Source organism: Macrotis lagotis, chromosome 8 (assembly GCF_037893015.1).
Source record: "Macrotis lagotis isolate mMagLag1 chromosome 8, bilby.v1.9.chrom.fasta, whole genome shotgun sequence".
Taxonomy (NCBI): domain Eukaryota; kingdom Metazoa; phylum Chordata; class Mammalia; order Peramelemorphia; family Peramelidae; genus Macrotis; species Macrotis lagotis.
This window is the reverse complement of record NC_133665.1, coordinates 103496347-103517072: the sequence shown is the minus strand read 5'-3', so window position 1 is coordinate 103517072 and position 20726 is coordinate 103496347. Positions and strand designations below refer to the sequence as shown.

The window sequence follows — 20726 nt, the reverse complement described above, 5'->3', positions numbered from 1 at the left end:
AGGAACAAAAATTTTGAGAACCATATGTCTCTGTAAGAGAAGAGGCAGACCAGCTTCTCCCTCCTGTTATTAAAGAGACACCCAGGAATTCACTACCAGAGGGGTGTAGATAGAATATAATGTGTAATGTACTCCATACATTGGCCTGGTGGAGCCGTTGACACATCAATAGAATTGGATTTGTCTTCCCTATTGTTTCTCTGGTTGCAGAGTTCAGGCCCAGGCTGGGAAGTGGCTATGGAGCTTGATGGCTAAGAGCTAGCGGGCAGGTTTGGTCTACACCCACTCCCTTCCAGCTTGGCCATTCCAGGGTCTTATGTAGGGGCTTTTAAACTCCTTTTGTGTTTTGGATCCCTTGGGCAGGTTCTTCTTTGACCCCTTCTCAGAATCATGTTTTTCAGTGTATAAAATAAAATACATTGGATTACAAAAGAAAACAGTTCTTTGGAAATAAAATTGTAATTTTTTTCATCCAAGTTCAGGAACCCTTTTCCCTAAATCTAGTCACCGGTTGCTGGGGGAGCCATGGACCTAAGGTTAAGAAAACACAGGGCTAGAGAATGCACACAGACAGACAAATACACACACACACACACACACACACACACACACACAATCAGGAGTGCTCAGAAATATTGGATAAAGAGCAGAAAGACTTCCTGAGTTAGGGAGGATGATGATACCTGGGAATTAAATTCTCATGGATAGCAAAAGAAAAGTTTTAGTTTGGGAAGTGAAAGGATATCCCTAGGAACCATGTGTGTGTATATGTGTTTGTATGTGTGTACTGTGGATGTATGTAGATAGGTTTGTATGGGTGTGCATTTTGTGTGTGTGTGTGTGTGTGTGTGTGTGTGTGTGTGTATCTGCACGTGTAGGTGTGTATGTCTGTGGTTGGGTGTATTTTGTACTGGGTATGTGTATAAATAGATATGTGCGTGCATGCATTGCCTATATGTGTCTATGCGTGTGTGTGTGTGTGTGTGTGTGTGTGTGTGTGTGTGTATGTGTGTGTGTTGGTGTTGACCAGGACTTCTTTCTCCTCTGACCCTCCCAAGGGCCTTCCCCCCTAATCTGGCTGCCTCCCTGCCCTCCCTTCCTCCTGAACAGTCAGCTGGGGCCTCTCACTAAAGTTTTCTCTCCCTCTCCCCACCTCCCCTTGGCCAGTGTGTCACGTGCGGGAAAGCCTTTAAGAAGCTTTGGTCCCTCCACGAGCACAACAAGATTGTCCATGGCTACGCAGAGAAGAAGTTTTCCTGCGAGATCTGTGAGAAGAAATTTTATACCATGGCCCACGTGCGGAAACACATGGTCGGTGAGTCCCTGGTGATGGGGGAGAATTCCATGGCAGGGGGGTGTCTGGAAGGGGCTTATAGGCAACGTTGGGGAAAGATCCCTAAAAGAGGCCTGGGTGGGGACTCCAGCTGCATCCCTAGTTGAGGCTCATCCCCTCTATAAAATAAGAGGTTTAGACAGATGATCTGTGCAGGTCCTTTGGAAGAAAGTCAGCATTATATAGTGGAAAGAGAGCAGAATTTGGAGTGGAAGACCTGGGTTCAAATTCTACCTTTGTTTATATATATACCCCTTTGATGATGGTAGACATCATTTAACATCTCTGGACCCCGGGTCCTAATCTGTCCAAATTAAGTAGCCTCTGAGGTCTTTTCTTCTAATCTTGAATTTATATAGCTGTTTCTGGCCCTGTCCCCAGAGCCATTCCTTTCCTGTGCCCCTCCCCACAATAGGAATTATGCACTTGTTATGGGTAATATATGAAGTATTTTTAGGATGTCAACAGCAAGTGTCTCCTGCCCCTCCCCCTTTCTTAATTGTAACTAATAAAATGAATCATAATGTCTTCAAAATGGAAAGGATTAGAGGCAGTGTGGCGGGATGATTAGAGTAATGGCTTTCAAGTCAGAGCCCTACTCTGCTGCTTCCTGACCACATGACTTTAGACAAAAGTCAAGTCACTTTCCTGGGCCTTAATGTCCTTATTTGTAAAATGGGTTACTTGATCCAGGTGTACATCATGGGATCTATTATAACCTTAAAAATTACAGAGACATATGGTTCTCAACTTTTTTGTTCCTTTCGCATTTAAGAAAAATTATTGAGGCCTTTGTTTATGGGGGTGTTAACTTTCAATATTTATCATATTAGAAAGTATTTTAGTATTATTATGAAAACAGACCTTGAAGACTTTGTAAAAGGGTCTTGGGGAACCCTCAGAGTCCAAAAAGCATACTTTGAGAACCAGGGATGCCTTGCATGATACAAGAAGATACAGTTCTTAGAGAATTTTGGAACTCCTCATGCTGATAGCCTAAAAAAGAGATAATAATATTTGGGGGCAAGAAAGGGGGCTGGCACAGCATACATTCATTGCCTATCCCCAGGCATCTCATAGAAGAGGGAGTCCAAGGTGTTCTGTGTAATCCCTGGAAGCATCACTAGAGCCAGTATTGGGGATAGATACATTATAACAGGGCAAATAGGTGAATTTGAGTTTGTTTTGAGACATCCCTCCCACAACAACTAGAACTGCTTAACATAGAGCATGGCTGTCTCTGGAGGTTGTAGGATTTTAGAGCTAGAAGGTATCTGAGATCTCACTGAGTCCACTCCCCTCATTTTTATAGATGAGGAAACTGAGACTCAAGATTGCCCAGGTTTTAGAGCAACAAAGCTGGAATTCTATCCCAGACCCCCTGACTCCAAGGCCATTCAGTCTCCCATACCAGGTTTCTTGAGTAGGTAGTCCCCCATCACTGAAGGGATGAGGGAGTAAGAGGTAGATCTCAAGCCCCTCTTAGTTTCCTTCCCTTGAAGATTTAGCTAATGAAAGGAGATTCTAATAAATCCCTCCTATTCCCTTCTAATTTTTCAACTATTATCTTAGGGTGCTATGATAAATTACTTTTATATTTCTAAAGAACTTTCCCACCCTTAACTCATTTGATTCCCTCAAGAGCTGGTGGGATGGTGAATAGGGAATGAGGATGACCCTAGAGATAGCAAGGATTTTCTGATGTACTGGTAACAGAGACAGAGAACAGGTAGGTTGATGACAGAATATTTAAACTAGCAGGAACCTCAGAAATAATTTGCTTCATGTCCCTAAATTTACAGATGGAGAAACTGAGGCCCAGATTAGGAAAATAACATGTCTAAGATCCCACACTGAGTTAGAGGATTATGGAAAGCAAGACTGAAAGTTAAATGGGCTTGTGATTAGGGGAATCAACTGGGCCATTCCTCTGGCAAAGGACCTTGAAGATCATACTAGGCAATCTAGTTCTAATCAGTCTTATCCCTTATGTGACTCTTCTTCCCTGCTCCCAACTCTCTCAGGGAAGGAAATATCAGGGACTCTTAGTGTAGCAAAGCTGCTGTTCATTCCGAGCAATCCTTTCTAGGCATTAACAGTATTAGAAATTCTCCTCTTAATTTTTTGGTGAGTTCTATAGAGATCTTGGAGATTAGGAAGCCAATAAGACTCTCTGGGGGAGTCTTCTGTACCGTCAGAGCAACCTTGTCTCTCCCTCCCCTCTCTTTGGCCTCGTGGCTCTGAGGAGGTTCTACAACTAGTGATAATAATAGCAACAGGTTCTCTTTTTGAAGCACTAAGAGTTATTAAGTCCTTTCCCCATTATAACCCCATAAAATGAGTAGTGTAAGGATTGATATACCCATGTTATTGATGAGGAAACAGACCCAGAGAAAGACTTGTCCATGAGTGCAGATGATCCTGACCTGCCCAGTCCCTAGCCTCGCGTAGCTCTCAAGCAGGTAGAACAGATTTTCTAATAGCTGTCACCTCCTCCCCTCCCCACCTCTCAGCTCACACCAAGGACATGCCCTTCACCTGCGAGACCTGTGGCAAGTCCTTCAAGAGGAGCATGTCACTCAAAGTCCATTCACTGCAGCATTCTGGGGAGAAGCCTTTCAAATGTGAGGTAAGCACCTTCTAGGGACTAATGGACCCTACCTGTCAATTAAGGGATGCTCTCTCCTCCTTGGTGAGAGATTGGTCAGGGACTCTTATGCCTTCCCTGTTCTTAGCCCCAAGACCCTCTTTCTGTCCGATCATGTCTCTGAGAGGCTACCTTAGCTCATTCCCCTTTGGAAAATCAAGGGGCACTCTTTGATTCTAGGGAGGAAGAAGAATGGGCTCTGAAGTTACCCCTCTGGGCCTGAGGGGGTGGGGGAGGTAAAAGGAGCTTATGGAAGACCTTTTCCTCCTTACCTTATGTGACCCAAAAGCATACTCAACATTGTGTCACCTCCACTATGAAGCTTTTGGAGAAGTTTGCTATGTTTCATCTATTTCTTTCCTCTTTATTTTCTTAATAATCCTTAAATTGTTTCATTTTCTCCAGAGCTCAAGGACTGTGATGTTAGTGTTCAAACATGAGGTTACTGCTGTCATCATTACAGAAAGTTGTTATAAAAATCTTAGCAAGTCTTTTCCATTTTTTGTTTTTTTGTCTTCCATCTTTATCCTTAAACATTCTAGGAATGATTTGGTTTCATTGGATTCCATGGCAAGCTTTCTGTTGACATATTTTTCCTTCCATTCCTTCTCGGTGTAGGAGAAACTTTTAATTTTTGTTTTTTATTGCTTTTAATCTTCTACTATCTTTCTCCTGGGCTGTTTTCAGACCTAAAAATCTCCAATCTGGGAAGGGACCTTAGAGGTAATCTGGTCTGACATTGTTATTTCTATAAGAAGAAATTGAGATTCAGGGAGGGGAAGATCTTGCTTGAGACCATACAGGACAAACCCAGGTTTCCTGATTCCCAAGTCTAGTGTTTTTACCACCAGGCAGCTGTGGGACCAGAGGCAGTTAAGTGGGACTGTGGATGGAGTGCTGGGCCTGGATTCAGGAAGACCTGAGTTCAAATGCTGCTTTAAATGTTGACCTGCTATGTAATCCCAGACTCTTTTCTTCCAAAGGACAGAGAAGAGATCAGTGTGGGTAGGAGTAATGAGAGAAGGCTTTCCGGAGCGGGGAGAACAGGTGGAGCTGGGCTTGGAGATGAGTAGAATTCACATAAGCAGAGAAGAAGGGGGTCTCAATGTTTCATGAGAGGTCAGAGATCTATACATATTATATATATATATATATATATGTATATACACATGTATGTAGACATAAATACACATATCACAGAGCTTGGTCATCCCATTTATCTCCCCACCTTCCTAACTCTTAGATACAAGGTAGCTCAATGGATAGACCACTGGTCCTGGAGTCAAGAGGATAGGAGTTCGAATCCTCAGACACTTGATACTTACTAGCTTGGGCAAGTCACTTAACCCTGATTGTCTCATATCCAGGATCATCTCCAGTCGTCCTGATTCATATCTGGCCACTGGACCCAGATGGTTTCAGAGGAGAAAAATGAGGCTGGTGTCTTAGCACAACACCCCCTCACTCAAAGTCAATTCATGTGCTCCCCGATGTCATGATCTTCTTCAAGAATGAAGGACAGAGGTGGCTAGGTGGCGCAATGGATAGAGCACCGGCCTGGAGTCAGGAGTACCTCAGTTCAAATCCAGCCTCAGACACTTAATAATTACCTAGCTGTGTGGCCTTGGGCAAGCTACTTAACTCCACTGCCTTGCAAAATCTAAAAACAATTGAAGGGCAAACATCATCATCATCAACTCCTAAATTCTTCAGCTCACAATACATTTACCTCTAGAAATATTGTATGTTAACAGTTCAGATCTAGATCAAGATTCCATTAGGTCCCCAGAGAGGAGAAAACAAGTTGGTTTGCCTTAATAAGGGACAGTGCCTGGATTTTTTGTCAATGGAAGTATGTTTGCAAAACCTGTTTGGTTCTTTGGTATGAAGTGGAATTTTCAAAATTTTAGACCCATTTCAAGGCCTGTAATAAAGGTAGTACCTATAATCAAACCAACAAAAAGTCTTTGGAAAGATTTGATGAAATTGAACTAACAAACTGCATCTGGAGTTTTTATCTATCATCTATCTATCTATCTATCTATCTATCTATCCATCCATCTATCTATTTTGGGGGAAGCAATTGGGCTTAAGTGATTTGCCCAGGGTCAGACAGTAAGTATCTGAGGTCACATTTGAACTCAGGTCCTTCAGATTCCAAGGCTGCTTGCTCTAAATAAACATTCTTGTGAAAAAAGAGTCAGGAGTTTTAGTGGACCACCAGCATAGGAGGAATCAATCCAGAAGCATGGCAGCCAAAAAACGTTAACATAATCTTAGGATACATTAATAACGGCTGATCCTCTAGAGTAGGGGTGGAGAACCTTTTATTCTGTCAAGGGCCAGTTGGATAATTATAACATTATTCACCTGCTATATTTGGCCCAACATTTACTTAATTCACCCCTAAAAAGCTCCTAGATTTATTGAATTTTGAGTCCCACCTGTGGTTGCCCTGGCAGTGTCAGATCAAATGATTTTGCAGGCCTTAAACAGTCTGCAGACTGGCCCGTTCCCTGTCCCTACCCTAGAAGGAGGTGATACAGAGGAAACAGGAAATGTGGCTTTAGAGTCAGGACCGTCTTGCTTCTCAGGTGCTTACTTTAACTTTTGTGACCTTGATCGAGTTATGTCCCCTCCCTGGACCTCAGTTTCCTCATGTATGGATAGTTCAACAGGCTTTAGAGCATACCTGGAAGATTGTATCCAACTTTAGATATCATATTTTAGGAAGGATGCCAACAAATAATGAGTCTAGAGGGCAACTAGGATGGAGAGGATACTGTGGTATCTTGGAGTCAAGTCAAACCAGTGTCTGGGCTGGATTTGATTTCACATCTTCTTGACTTCAGGCTCTCTCTACTGTTCCATCTAGCTACTAATGTTGTAGATAGGCTTTCTGGAGTGGGGACAACTGGAGTTGGGCTTGGACATGAGTAGAATAATGCCACAATTTATCCTGCTTGGCCTCAATGGGCAGATCTGGGAGTAATAAATAAGATTTTCAGTGAGGCAGATTTTGATACAACATTAAAAAAATAATCAGAATTGTCCTCAAAGTGGAATGGGCTGCCGGGAGAGGAAGGGTTCATTGTCCTTCATTAGGAATCTTCAACCAGGGTGACCCCTGGTCCAAGATGTAGGTAGGGTTACTGCTCAGACACAGATTGAATCTGATGCCATCAAGCTCCCTTCTTTCTCTGAGATCAAATACAGACTCCTCTCATTGGCTTTTAAAGCCCTGCCATAATTTGGCTCCAGGACCATTCTGCAAATACATCCCATATCCTTCACTGTCTTGACCACTCCTACTGTCACAGGATCTCTCCCTTTTGAATTCTCTTTCTCCCAGTCAGACTGGTTTGTGGGCTGTTCCCAGATTAGCCTCTGTCTCTCTGTCTCCAGTTGTCTTTCAGCTCTGGAAAATACTAAGTCTTTACCTGTGCTTTTTATTTTCCTTAGTTACTTTCGAGGCTTAGCTCAGGGGCCACCTTCTACAGAAAGCCTTTCTTGATACACATCACCTCTCCTTCCAATTACTGTTCTCTGCCCTCCAATTATCTTGCATTTACTTATCTGTTTATCACTAGGAATATATATTTCTTGAGGGTGAAACAATTTGTTGACTTTGTATCCTAAGCTCTTACACATACTTAGCATTTAATTGAATTCAACAAACCAGTCTTGAATTGAATTTCTAGACTCACAGAGGGAGGGGGGATGTTCTCAGACTCATGTGCTAGATAACTCCTTTCCCCTCTCTTCTTCCTCTGCTCTGCCCTCCACTCATTTAATCACAGCCTAACCTAGAACCATCTGCAAGCATTTCTGAACTTCTAAAGACTTGGTGAAGGTGGTGAGAGTCCTCACATTCATTACTCTTGTCTTTTTCCTGGACAGAATTGCAATGAGCGCTTCCAGTACAAGTACCAGCTTCGGTCTCACATGAGCATCCATATTGGTCACAAGCAATTCATGTGCCAGTGGTGCGGGAAGGACTTCAACATGAAGCAGTATTTTGATGAGCACATGAAAACACATACAGGTGAGAGATTTTGAAGATCCCTTCTCCTTTCGTTCCTTCCCTTCTACCTCCCTTGTCATCATCTCCTACACCTTACTTCCTCCCTACCCAGGATTATTACCTTCCTGGTGAGAGCCCCACCTTGCTCTCTCCCCATCTTAACCTAGAGAATTCACTTACCCAGAGAACTCTCCCTAGAAGTGATGACCAAGTACCCCCAAATTTATCTCTATCTCTATCTCCCTGTCTCCCTGTCTCTGTCTCTCTCTCTCTCTCTCTCTCTCTCTCTCTCTCTCTCTCTCTCTCCCTCTCTCCCTCTCTCCCTCTCTCCCTCTTTTTCTCTTCCTCTTTCTCTCTCTTTCCCTCTCTGTTTTTCTGCCTTCCATACTTTTCTCTTTCCTTCTCCTTTGCCCCTCTTTCCCCTTTTCTCTTTCTCTCTCCCAATCCCAAACAAAGATCCCTGGATTTAGAAATTGAAGACCTGAATTTGACTTTTGACTCTTCCAATTTGACTTTTGACTCTTATTTACTATTGTGTGACCCAAAGCAAGCTGCTTTCTCTTTCTGAGTCTCAATTTCCTTATCTATCTCTTGTAAGATTTAGGCCTTTTGCTCTATAGTGTCCCTTGGAGATCTGATATCTTGGAATTCCAGGTGGGGGAGGCTTCCAGAGAGTGGGGAGAAGAGAAGCGAACTGTTTAGCACAGTTTGGAAAAAAGCCCAAGTTTAGAACCTGAGACATCCTTTTCCTAGTGAGGCTCAGAATTCCTAAGTTTAGCAATTCACCAGTATTAAGGATTATAGACTTTCACCACCACACCCAGCAATATTAAATATTTGCTGAAAGGGGGAAAGTAATGAGCTGAGATCTGAATTTGAAAGAATAGGCTTTTTAACTGCCTTTGGTAACTTGAAATATTTTTCTGATTGCCACATTGGAATTAGTTAAGTCAACAGGAATATTTTAATAGATTCATGATTAAGTAGGTGAAATGAGTGAAATTACATTCAGATCTAACCAAAGCTGAGCCAAGACCATTGGCAGGTGTTGCTTGTCTTAGCAAAAGAGACCCACTTCTTGAGAACAGATCACATAATGCAATAAAAGATCATTCAGCTTTGGAGCTGAATGATTTGAGTTTGAATTTTACTTCTGTCACTTATTCTGTTAATAACCTTGAGTAAGACCTCTCTAGGCCTCAGTTTCCTCATCTGTCAAATAGAAGGGTGGTACTGAATAGCCTCTGAATGGCCCCTTCCAACTCTGAAATCTATAATCAACAATAACTCTTTTCTCGATCTTTAAACAAAGAGCTTTTCTTAAAATAACCCCATTAGGTAGAGAATGTAAGGAAGGATCAATCCCACTTTACAGAGAAGTGACTTACTTGCTCAAGGTCCCACAGTGGGTTCATTGCAGAGACTCAAGCTCAGACCTTCTGACTCTTAGTCTATGGCTTTTCCCATTTAAATCATTACATCTGCTGGTCCTTGACCTCAGCCATATGAAAGTCAGAATGAGGGAAAAAGAGTGGGAATTGAGGGAGTTCTGGAATGTGGAAATTTGATGAGGGGATAGATGGAAGGAAAGCACTCTACAAGGGAGTGAATGACTGGCTTGGGCTTTGAGTGACTGGCAGTGAAAGACCATGACCAAGGGGCCAGAGGGGGGTCAGGGTGTGAGTTACCAGCCAGGATTCTGGATGACCAGACTTCCCTTACTTCTCCCTGTCCACAGGTGAGAAACCGTATATCTGTGAGATCTGCGGCAAGAGCTTTACGAGCCGGCCCAACATGAAGAGGCATCGGCGGACACACACAGGCGAGAAGCCCTACCCCTGTGATGTGTGTGGCCAGCGCTTCCGTTTCTCCAACATGCTTAAGGCCCACAAAGAGAAGTGCTTCCGTGTCAGTCACCCGATGACCTCGGACACTCCTGATGGTGGTGACCACTCACCAGGCCTGACCCTGGCTCTGACTCCAGTGCCCCCAGGAGCTGCCCCCTCAACCCCTATCCAGTCTGGCCTTCCTCCTCCACAGCCCCCACCACCACCTCCAGCCCCTACCCACTCCCTGCCCCTGCTTCCCCCACTTCCTCAGGCCCTACCTCCCCCACCTCACTTACCTCCCCCACCCCCTCTGTTCTCTACGGGGAAGGTCAACGCCAGCCACAACTAAGGTCCCTATTCCTCACCCTGACCCTGCTGCTCTACCCCAGAGCCCTCTTATTGCCTCTTGTCCACACCAAGTTTCTCCCAGCTGCACTTCTGAAAGGACCCCATGGATTGACTCTGGAAAATGGAGCCCATGTGTGTGTCCCTCTCTTTTTCTCCCCTCTCCTTCTTCAGTAGAGTGGAAAGAGTGATTGATGGGATTTCCAAGGGTTCAGATTCTCACCCTGCCAAAAACCCATATGACTTTGGGCAGGCTGCTGGTCTTCTCTGAACCTCAGTTTCCTCATCTGCACTAGGAGGAAGTTGGACTAGATGTTAGATAAGATCCCTTCCAGTTTTGAAGTCCTGTGCTCCCCTCGCCCCTTCCCATCTCCTTCCTGTTCCATGACCACTCAGTTCCATTTTGCATATGGTCTCATCATAGTAGTATTGACGATGAATTGGATATAGGCTGAATCCCTGGATGGGGACTAGGAGGTGGTACCTTAGGTTTGTTTTTTTTGGTTTTTTTTTGCAGAGTGGGGACAGGGAGTTTCCATTGCTTGGATGAGAGGAAAAATAGGCCTTGGGAAGGCAGAGTGGTATAAGTAGAAAGAGACTTAGGTTAAGAGTCAAGGAACCTAGATTCATATCTAGACTATGGGTCAGTCACTTTTTTTCTGGGACTCAGTTTCTTCATTTGTAAAATGAGAGAGAAGAGTTGTAAGTAGGTAGGCTGATGGGAGAGGCAGCCCCAGACCTTCTCTGAGCACATGGTGGGACTCAGCTAAAGCCAGTTTTCTAAGCTAGGTTCTGAGGGCCTTGTGTGAGGTAGGTTGGGGTTTGAGGATCAAGACAGAGACAAGATGGGGGTGAGCATTTGCCACCTAAGATGAGCTGTGCAGGTAGAAGGCCTTGGGCAGTCTGAAAGTCCCGGTATGCCACTATAGGGGAGGGCGGCAGTGCAGAGAGGTGAGTTTGGTGAGAGAGGTCATTGTCCTTGTGTGTGAGCACATGTGTGTCCCAGAGTCAGGGTATACACGTCTGCATCTTTGTGAGTCTAAGTGTGTCTGCTTGAGAGGCTCTTGTCTCTGTGTCCACCCAAGGATGTCTTTAGACTAGTGTCTGTCTGTGGGTCTGGGGAGAGTGTTTATGGGGTGAGGTACAGTCTGTAGGAGGGATGTGTGTGTGTGTGTGTGTGTGTGATCACAGGTACATGTTCGTGCATCTGTGTGTCTGCCTGTCTTTGTGTACCACTGTCTTTGGGTGTGGATTGTACAACTTTCATAGTCAGATCACCAAGGAGATATTTACAGATCTTGACTTCTTACCTACTGGCAAAGGTGACTGTAAAAGGCTGAGGACTATCTAAAGAAATCAGCCTTTTTTCCAGGAATATAGTTTTGAGAAACTTCATACACTTTGACATTATCAAAGAAGGACAGATGTATGAATGGGGGACTGCCTGTATGTGTTTTGGTGTCTCAATATGTGTTGGGTGGTAAAGACCTCAGGACAAGCACTAGATTCACTTTGATTGGGGGTGGGCTAAGCCCCATCAGTTTTGCCAAAATGCCATTTCTCCCTTCTCTCCCCATCCCCAACTCCCCCTACCTGCTGGCCTTGAGGCACTTGAGTCAGGGAGGAAGCTCTGACTCCAGGAGAGCAAGTCTATGGGGGATTCCAGGGTCAGGTGGGAAAATAGAGTAGTAGCTGTTTGGTCATACTTTGGGAAAGGAAGTTGGGAATGGGACCACAGGATGCATTTCACCCTTCCCTTCACTCCCAGGGGATCAGCCTCACAACAACCATTGGCATAAGACAATAGATCATTGTCTTCCAGCTGCCACCTTCCCTTCCCACACAACCTCTCTTAGTGGCTTTTAGGCCTCCTCTTCTAGTCTAATATTATGGGTAGTGGTACCCTTTTCTCATAGGGGAGAGTAGATGGGGGCAATGGGAGTCAAGCTCAGCTAGCCCCAGAATTTTGTATTAGCACATGGGCTAGGGAGGGGGTGGGGAATGCCTTCACCTGGGAGGTGTTAGGAAGATGGAAAGGCATCCCACTGGACTGTCAGAGACTTGGGGCATCAGAACCATTCTGTGCTCTTGCCCAATCAGGGAGTAGAGGGAAGGGCAGGTGAGGAAAAGGACCCTTTTCACCAACTGGAGGAATCACAACTTGCTGGGGAGGAATTGGTTCTCAAAGTGCCTTACAGTTTAGGAGATGGAGAAGGATGAGAATGATGGTACCTTGGGGCAAGGATGCCAAGTCCTCTGTCCTCTCGGGGATCCTGAGGTCATTCAACCAAAGAAGCCTCTTGAGGGGTCGCTGGTCATTCTCCAAATGCAGTCCCAATCCCCAAAGGTTGGATACAGCCAGGTCCCATGGCAAGAGGGAGGGAATCTACCATGATTTAGGGGAGGATTTAACTGCTTCTTGCTTTGTCCCTGTTGGCAGCATCCCAGAAACATGAGCCAACAGCTCTTCTCTCTCATCCCTCCAAGGGATCTCTCCCCACCCTACCCCCTTGAATTGGAAGAAATGGCTTATACCAAGGTTTGGTCAGCGAAAAGTCAAAATTTCTTCAGAAGTAGGAGCAGGGAAATAATGGGCCCATTATTTCTGGGTCTCTAGGTGCTACAAATACATTTTTTGGGGGGAAGACATAGCCAAGAGGCTGGCATGTTGGGGGCCTTCTCTCCATGGAACCCCACCCACCTACTCTTTAGGATTTCTCCCACTCCCCACCCCCCAGCTGACTCTCAGGACTGGTGCCCTAGAGCAAGCTCAGGTGCCTCATGGTCTTCCTGGTGGTAGGCTGTGGGGCAGGAGAGTGAAAGCTGCTTGGTCTTGGCTAGGACGGTTCTCATGGGTGCTGGCAGGGGTCATCGATTTCTCCTAGCCTGCTGCTCTCCCACTCCCTCCCCCACCTCAAAGGAAATACAGGGTGTGTGTGTTGGAGGGACATGAAGGTGAATGCATTCATTAGAGTATGTGTGTGTGATTATGTATGTATGTATGTGTGGGGAAAAGCTTAGATATGACAAAAGAGTAACCTGAAACTGGTTTTCCACTCCTCTGGGCTGGGCTAAGTGGGCATTTATGCCCATTCACCTCTCTTCTCTCTCCCTATCCTCATGGATGGGCTGAGGCTTTGTATCCTATTAGCTGCCTCAACTTCCCCATCCTTTACCTTCCCTCCAGGCTGCTGCAGTGTGGCCCGGGCTGGCCCGGGGCCTTCTGCATAAATTGGGACTTCAATGTGATCCTAGGCAGCCTGCCTCGACTTAGGCAGAGGTGTGGCCTTAGTGATTACAGATGAGGCAGTTAAGGTTGCTTTTAATCCTGTTCCTAAATTGAGGCAGTTCCATAAGCTAATTTTTTTCTGATTAAGCTCCTTTATTTTTCTTTTTGTAACTTTTTTTTTGTAGTTTTTAAGACTCTTTGCACCTTAATCTCCTCCCTCTGCTCTCCTCCCCCACTGATACCAGGCTTTGGGAGACAGGACCTCCTGGTTCCCATGGCTATGTCAAAAATGGAGCAGGAAAATCGAGGACTTGGAAGAAAATGGACTCTCTTCTCCCCACCTCCTGCTGGAACCCTCTTTGAACCTGGGCCAGCCTTGCAGAGGGCATAGGCCTGAACATAGGAACTGAAGTGGCACTGGGGGCTTGAGTGGCAGTATTGCCCAAATAGGCAATGCCCACCTGGGCAAACATGCCCCATGCTGTGCCCTATGACAAAAGTGGTCCCTCCACCTCCAGGAACATGCAGGCCTATGTGCTGTGTAACTTGAGCGGTTGGAGGGGTTGATATACATCATGGAAAAACTAAAGCCAAAGCCAACCTCAGTAGTATGGACTGGCTGGCAGCTAGGGAGGAGGGAGGTTGGGGGAAGGGATGGGACTATAGAGGAGCATTTATAAAGGCCAGATTTGAGCTGTTGCAGCTGGTGGCCATGGGCCCATTGGATTCCTTGCCTTGGGGAGGGCTGGTCATGGGACCCTTAAGTGTGATAAACAATATTATTAATAATAATTAATAAACAAAGCACTTTATTCTGTATAGATATGGGGCAACCTGGGGGGAGTTGGAATGTTTCAAGGAGATTCACCCTGGGAAATATGGTAGCCAGTTTTCTGTTGCTTGATGGGGGGAATGTTTTTTTTTTTTTAAAGAAAAACTGTAATCAATATATGATAATTCCCTCTTCCCCAGCTGCATGCATTGTTTGGGGGATTGGAAAAGAGATGGGGAATAGTGCAAGGGAAGATCTGCTTAGAGGCATTTTACCTGGGTGGGGGTGGAAGGGGGAGCAGAAACCACAGCCAATTACTGTCGCATGCTCAGAGGTGACAGAACATGGTCGTGTCTGGGCTTTCCTCTACTTGGGGCTCTTCCATTCCTCATTCCCCTAGGAAATGATAACTGACCTCCCCCCCCCCCCCATCCCTGGGAATATGTCCCTTGCTGGACATATGAAAGAGGAAAGTTCTTCCAAATTATGCACCTCCTGGGCTATCTTCTACAAGAGTTGAATGAAGAGAGTTGGTAAATAATTTGGAGGGAGTTGGGGGGAGTGGCAAGAACATTAGATATATAGTTTTGGGTGCTGGGTTCAAATTTCAGCTGTTACTTGGGTTACCTTGATTGGGAGAATTTCTACAATCCAAAGGGGAGAAGATGCTGTCCCTGGTCCTGAGAAGAGACTGGTAGAACCATGCTCTACCTGATGAGGAGGAGATTGAACTGTAGGAGAGGCTAGCCTCTGCTGCTCCCCCCCAAGCAAGGATTCTCCCTGTACCTCTTCTCCCTCTTTTCCCCTTCCTCAAATTCCAGAGTTTCCATTATTGGTTGAGGGTGAGTTATTTCCCTTTAATTGCTCCAGAAATATGTTATTAATGTGCTTTTTTGTCCTATTTGGAAGAACAGGATTCCCTAGGGAGCAGACTCACTCAGGGGCTACAGGTTCTGGGCTCACATAACCATATACTGGAATCTGCTCACTGTTTTTAGATACTGACTGAGAAATGGCTTGATGTTATTTCTAGAGGAGTCAATATCTGGGCAACAGAGTCCAGTGGAGTTCTAGGTTTGGTGACAGAAGATCAGATCTGCTAACCTGTGTAACATTTGGTAAATCACTTGGCCTCTCTTCTCTCATCCCTTGTCCTTTCTAGCTGTAAACTCATGGTCCTTAACTGTTACTGATCTAGCAACTGTTGGATTTTCTTGAGAATTGACTTCAAAGCAGGAATCTTGACTGGGATCTAACTGGCCTTAGCATGGTGGGCCCTATGGAGACGTTCTACCCTTCAGCCTCCTTACTTTGGTCATTTACCCAAGTAAAGAGGCGGAGCTCCATTATCCTGAAGCAGATCCTTCAACAATTCCACTTAACCCCTCTATTCAGTATTTTCCCTCAGAGAACTGCCTTAATCTTCCCGACCTTAGAGGCATTCCTTTTGGAGAGCATAGGAGTTTGTCTTACTTCTGCCTTGGTATAGCCTTCTCATAAGGCTATAAATCTGAGGACATTTTCCAATTTTAGGTCCTGTGATCCTGCGCACAATCAAACCTTGATAAAACATCTCTGGATACTGAATACTGTGTTCAGTGCCAAGGGAGAGATAAGTTAGGGTCACTACCCTCCAAGAATTAGAATTGTCTTAAGACATTGAGGGGGAAGTGAAGGAAAGCAAGGGGAAAGTATCATTGCTGAGCAGTGGAGATGCCTAGAACTAAGGGCTTCCCACTGGGGAGGGAGCATTGGCAGAAAGTGGTTTCTCATTCACAGGAGCAGTCCTCTACTGGCCCTGAGGTAGTCACCATCTAAGTGCCCAGATATCTCTGAGCTCTCAGTCAAGTCCTAACCAGCCACCGCTACTTGGGCAGAATGCCTTGAAAAAAGATGTTAAAGATGCCAGCTTGGAGGGGCTGAGTTGGCATTCTCTGAATAAGCATAGTCATGTGCCAGGAAACTGAGCCAGGGGCAAATAGCTTTCCTTCTCTCTTGTTCATTTTCCCTTGAACACCAAATGCTGTTCCGCCATGTGGAAGAGTTGCTGTTTCTGGTCCTAGGGGTCAGGATTGGGGTATCTATGGAGATGAGCCAACCAACAGATAACTGATCTGATATTTCTCATGTCAGGAACAGTGATGTGACTGTGTGGACAGAGCACTGGATTTGGAGTCAAGTATTACCTTGATCTTAAGAAAGTCCCTCCCCTCTGAGACTCTGTTAACTCATCTAAAAGGAGCAGGGGTTCTTAACATTTTCTGCATCATGGACCCCATTGACAATCTGGTGAAAACTATGAACCCTTTCACATAATAATGTTTTGTATATATAAAATAAAATGCTTAGGATTACAAAGAAAATCAATTCTATTTAAATATCATTATCAAAATATTTAAAAATAAAATAAGATCATGGCCTCCTGGTTAAGAACCTTCAGGCTAAATGGTCCCTAAATTCCTTTCTAGTTCTAGGACCTTTGACCTAAGAAACTTTTCATTTGACCATAGTGGGGAATTGTCTGGGAGGGTTTCCTCTTTTTCCCTTTGGCTTCTTTAGCACCAGTGTTAGCTCCTTTTTTTCAAGACTTGGAAAAACTCTACAGACTCACTCTACTGAATGTGGGAAAGCCGTTTTGTACATTTTAGAACCAATTTCTTTCCCTTCCCTACTCCCCTCTTAGACTGGGTTCCCTTAAAGGGGAAGAAATATGCATATTTTTAATACTAGGGTCACTCCTTGAGTTGTTTTGATGGTCTATTGGAAGGTCTTTTCCAACCCTGAGAGTCCATGATTTTTACGGTTTGCAAATCCAACATGAGTCAAGGTAATATGGCAGCCCCCCAAAAAATGTATCTCAGCATCTTCTCTGATCGGAGCTACAGCTATAGTTGACGGGTTCAGCTTGACACCATGTTGTAGGAAGGACATTAACTGAAATACAGGAAGAACTTGTTTTGAGTGGGTTTGGACTTTCTGGATCTATGTATAATCTGTAGTTAGCCTCCCACTTCAATTCTAGGTTCAGACTTGAAGGCTGATCACAATGCCCTGGATTTGAGGAAAAGTTGAGGCAGTCAGTCACAAGGTCAGGAAAATGGGTACCTAATTGCTGTTTTGAGCCTCTGGTACTTTTATTCTCTTCATCCTGCCTTCCTGGCTAGAACAGAGAAGAGGCTTCCAGCCAACAGGAATCTGTGTGTGCCTAGGACATGGAGGAGGGGGGGGAGGGATAATTGTCAATCCAAGTCTCCTCACCACTGATCCTCACAGAATCAGAATTTTAGAGTTGGAATACACCTTAGTCATCGGAAGTCATTTCACTCCACCTATGCCCAAGAAACAACCGCTACTACTAACATACTGCCATCTCATAAAAAATAATGTTATATTTTATGTTTATAGAGCACTTTAAGGTTTATACCTTGCTTTCCTCACAAGAGTCCATTGGGAGGGGAAGAACTTGTATAATAATGCAAACATTATTATTCCCATTTTACTGAAACTTAGAGGAGAAATGATTTGCTTCAGGACCCGAAGTGTCAGAATTTGAAATGGTTCTGTATGCTTCAGTATTCACTGCCTTCTTTTTTCTTAGCACTTCACTGGAGGGACAATGGAGAGATTTTCCACACTCCAGGTCAAAGTTGGATCCTTGAAAATGAGATTCCTTGTCAGGAGGACCTGAGTTCAAATTTGGCCTCAGACACATAACACTTACCTAGCTGTGTGACCTTGGGCAAGTCACTTAAGCCCATTGCCTTGCAAAAGCCAAAAAAATAAATAAATAAAATGAGCCTTCTCTTCTTCTCCCTCCATTTGGTCACTTGTGTCTCCAAATCTACACATTAAGGGACTGGTTAGAGGCAAGTGTTGAGACCCCACTCCTTCATCCATCCTGGTTTTGATCAGAGGGTTTATCTGAGACTCAGGGCAGAGCCTTTCATTCTCCACACCCATCATTTTGAGTGAATAGATGAAAATTTGTGTAAAAGAGACCTGGGGGTGGGGTTTAGTGAACTGCAAGTCCAGTATGAGTTGATTCTGACAGGACAACAAGAACAACAAAAAAGCTCCTATCTAAGACCCCATTAAGAAAGACTCTGCTCAGAATGTGAGGAAAGGACTGTTGTCTTTTTCCCTGACCAGAACACATCTGAAATCTTGTGTTCAAATATGAGCACCCTATAATAAGAAGGAGTTTGAAAACTGGAAAATGGCCAGAAGAATGTAAGCAGAAAGTTAACAGGACTGGAAATCATGCCATGTGAGGACAAATGAAAGGAGCTGGGATGTTTAGCATAGAGAAGAAGCGAATGATAGCTGATTTCAAAGATTTTTAAGGGTTATTGTGAATATTTAGCTGTGAAGGGCAGATCTGGGATTTGTAATGGTGGAAGTTATAAAGAGATAAATTTCTGGAATCAAAGCACTCCTAATATCACAAAAAGCAGACTAGGATGTCTAGGAAGGGAATGGATTCACCATTGTGGGAGGGTTCCACGTAGAGACTACAAGGTAATTATTGAGAAGATAGAAAGGAGAGATTCTGTCATTCTGATTCTGGGCCTCCTCACCTCTTTCTTTTCCTCACCCTTTCTCATCTAGCTCTAAAGGTATCCACTGAGTGTAATAGAACCATCCCTTGGCATTGTAGTTCAATGAAGCATAAAAAACCTGGATGGAGCAAGTAAGACTGGATCTCCAGGTGGTAGAGCCCTCATAGCACCAGAGCCTCAGACCTGTATTGCCCAGTGCAGACAGGACAGAGCCCCTTGCAAAGAGATCACAAATGTGTAATTGAGGCAGAGGAAAGAAGAGGAACAAATTCTTTTGTATGGCATCCTGGACCTTGTTAGAGTCTATTTCTTCCTTGAGGCTTCTGGGACTTCTCACCTACTTTTACTCACGGTAAGGAGGCATGTGGTGGTGGGATAGTAAAAGAACTTTATCTGTTTTCTGTTTGGATTGTCTTGTGGATAGGGTGAGGATAAGGAAGTGGAGAATTGATGGACTGGTCCTTCACCCATAATGATGACCAGGACAGGCAAGGCGCGGTTTAACAGATCCACCACACTGTGAGAGTGTGAAGAGCACTTAGAGAGCACCTCCTCCCGCCCCTGTATTTAATAGATGGGGAACTCAAAGCCCAGAGAGGAGTAATAAGGCATAATTGGGGAGTGGGATGAGAGCTGGGCTTGATCATTGAAGTCTTGGTCTGAATTCCCAGATCTTCTGTTACTGCCTTTGTGAACTTGAGCAAATCACACTTCCCTTCTCAAGAAACGTTTAGTGGTTCCCTATCCCAGTTAATGGACAGCTAAGATGGATAGAGTGCTGGGCCTGGAGTGAGGAAGACTTAAATTCATATCTGTCCTCGGACACTCACTAGAGGTGTGACCAGGCAAGTCACTCCACTCTGTTTCCTTATCTGCAAAATGAGCTGGAGAAGGAAATGGCAAACTCTTCCAGTATCTTTACCAAGAAAACCTCAAATGGGCCAAGAGTCAGAAGTGACAAGTGACCGGACAACAATTGCACCTAGTATACAATACAAAATTTTCAGTTTGGCATTTAAATCTCATTGCGGTCTAGCACCAGCCGATCTTTTCGGATTTATTTCATCTTATTCTTTGTGTGTTCTGTATTCTGATTCCCAAATTCAGCATTCCAGCTCCCAGTTCCAGATTTCTGTCATCTTTGGATGCCTTCCCTCCAGCCTCAGTGTCTTGCCTTCTTGGGCAGCTAAGTGGCACTGTAGATAGAGCATTGGCCTAGGAGTCAAGATGATAGTAATTCAAGTCCAGCCCTGGACACTTGCTACTTACTAGCTGTGTGACTTTGGGCAAGTCATTCAACCCTGATTACCTGGCATCCAGGGCCACACCCAGTCATCCTGATTCATTATGTGACTACTGTACCCAGATGACTTTGGAGGAGAAAGTAAGACTGGTGACTTAGCACAACATCCCCCTCACTCAAATCCAATTCATGTTCCTATCTTGACATCATCTCTCCTGGTGTCATGGTCTTCTTCAAGAATGAAGGACAAACATCATAATCATATCTTGGTTTCTTCCAGGCACAGAGCAGGCACTAACTCCTAGGGGAAGCCTTTTCTGACTTCCCTCCTTGGGCTTTCACTCTCCTCAAATGACCAAGGAAATCTTTAGCCGTCAGCATATTGCTGCCTTCCTGTAGAATGTAAACCACTTGAGGGCAAAGCAGAAAATTTTTTTCCTTCATATCTCCAGTGCTTAGTACACTTCCCAGCACAGAGAAGACTTTTAATTAATACTTGTTGGATTAGGTTGGAAGGAAGGGAGAAAAGGAGGGAGGGAGGAAGAGAGGAAGGAAAGGAGGGAGAGGGAGGGAGGAAGATCACAGCAGACACCATACTAATGCTAGGCTGAAAGGCACTTCAAGAGTTCAAGACATCATTTGAACTGAGTCAAGACAAGATTTCGACATGCAAAGGTGGGCAGAATGGGAGGCATTCCAGATGTTAGGAAGAAGGTACAGATGCAAGAAAAACATGGGCATAAAG

At 44.6% G+C, this 20726-nt stretch overlaps 1 protein-coding gene across 2 annotated transcripts in view; it reads left to right on the top strand.

Annotated features, from left to right (window-relative positions):
* Positions 1–14332, top strand: part of ZBTB47 (zinc finger and BTB domain containing 47) — a 43689-nt gene extending 29357 nt beyond the window's left edge. For both annotated transcript variants that reach the window (XM_074197855.1, XM_074197856.1), the window contains 4 exons: positions 1168–1315; positions 3847–3962; positions 7881–8025; positions 9743–14332. In XM_074197855.1, the coding sequence (XP_074053956.1) occupies positions 1168–1315; positions 3847–3962; positions 7881–8025; positions 9743–10182 (849 nt within the window). In that variant the 3' untranslated portion in view covers positions 10183–14332. The remainder of the gene's footprint in view (positions 1–1167; positions 1316–3846; positions 3963–7880; positions 8026–9742) is intronic.
* The last annotated feature ends 6394 nt before the right edge of the window (positions 14333–20726 follow it).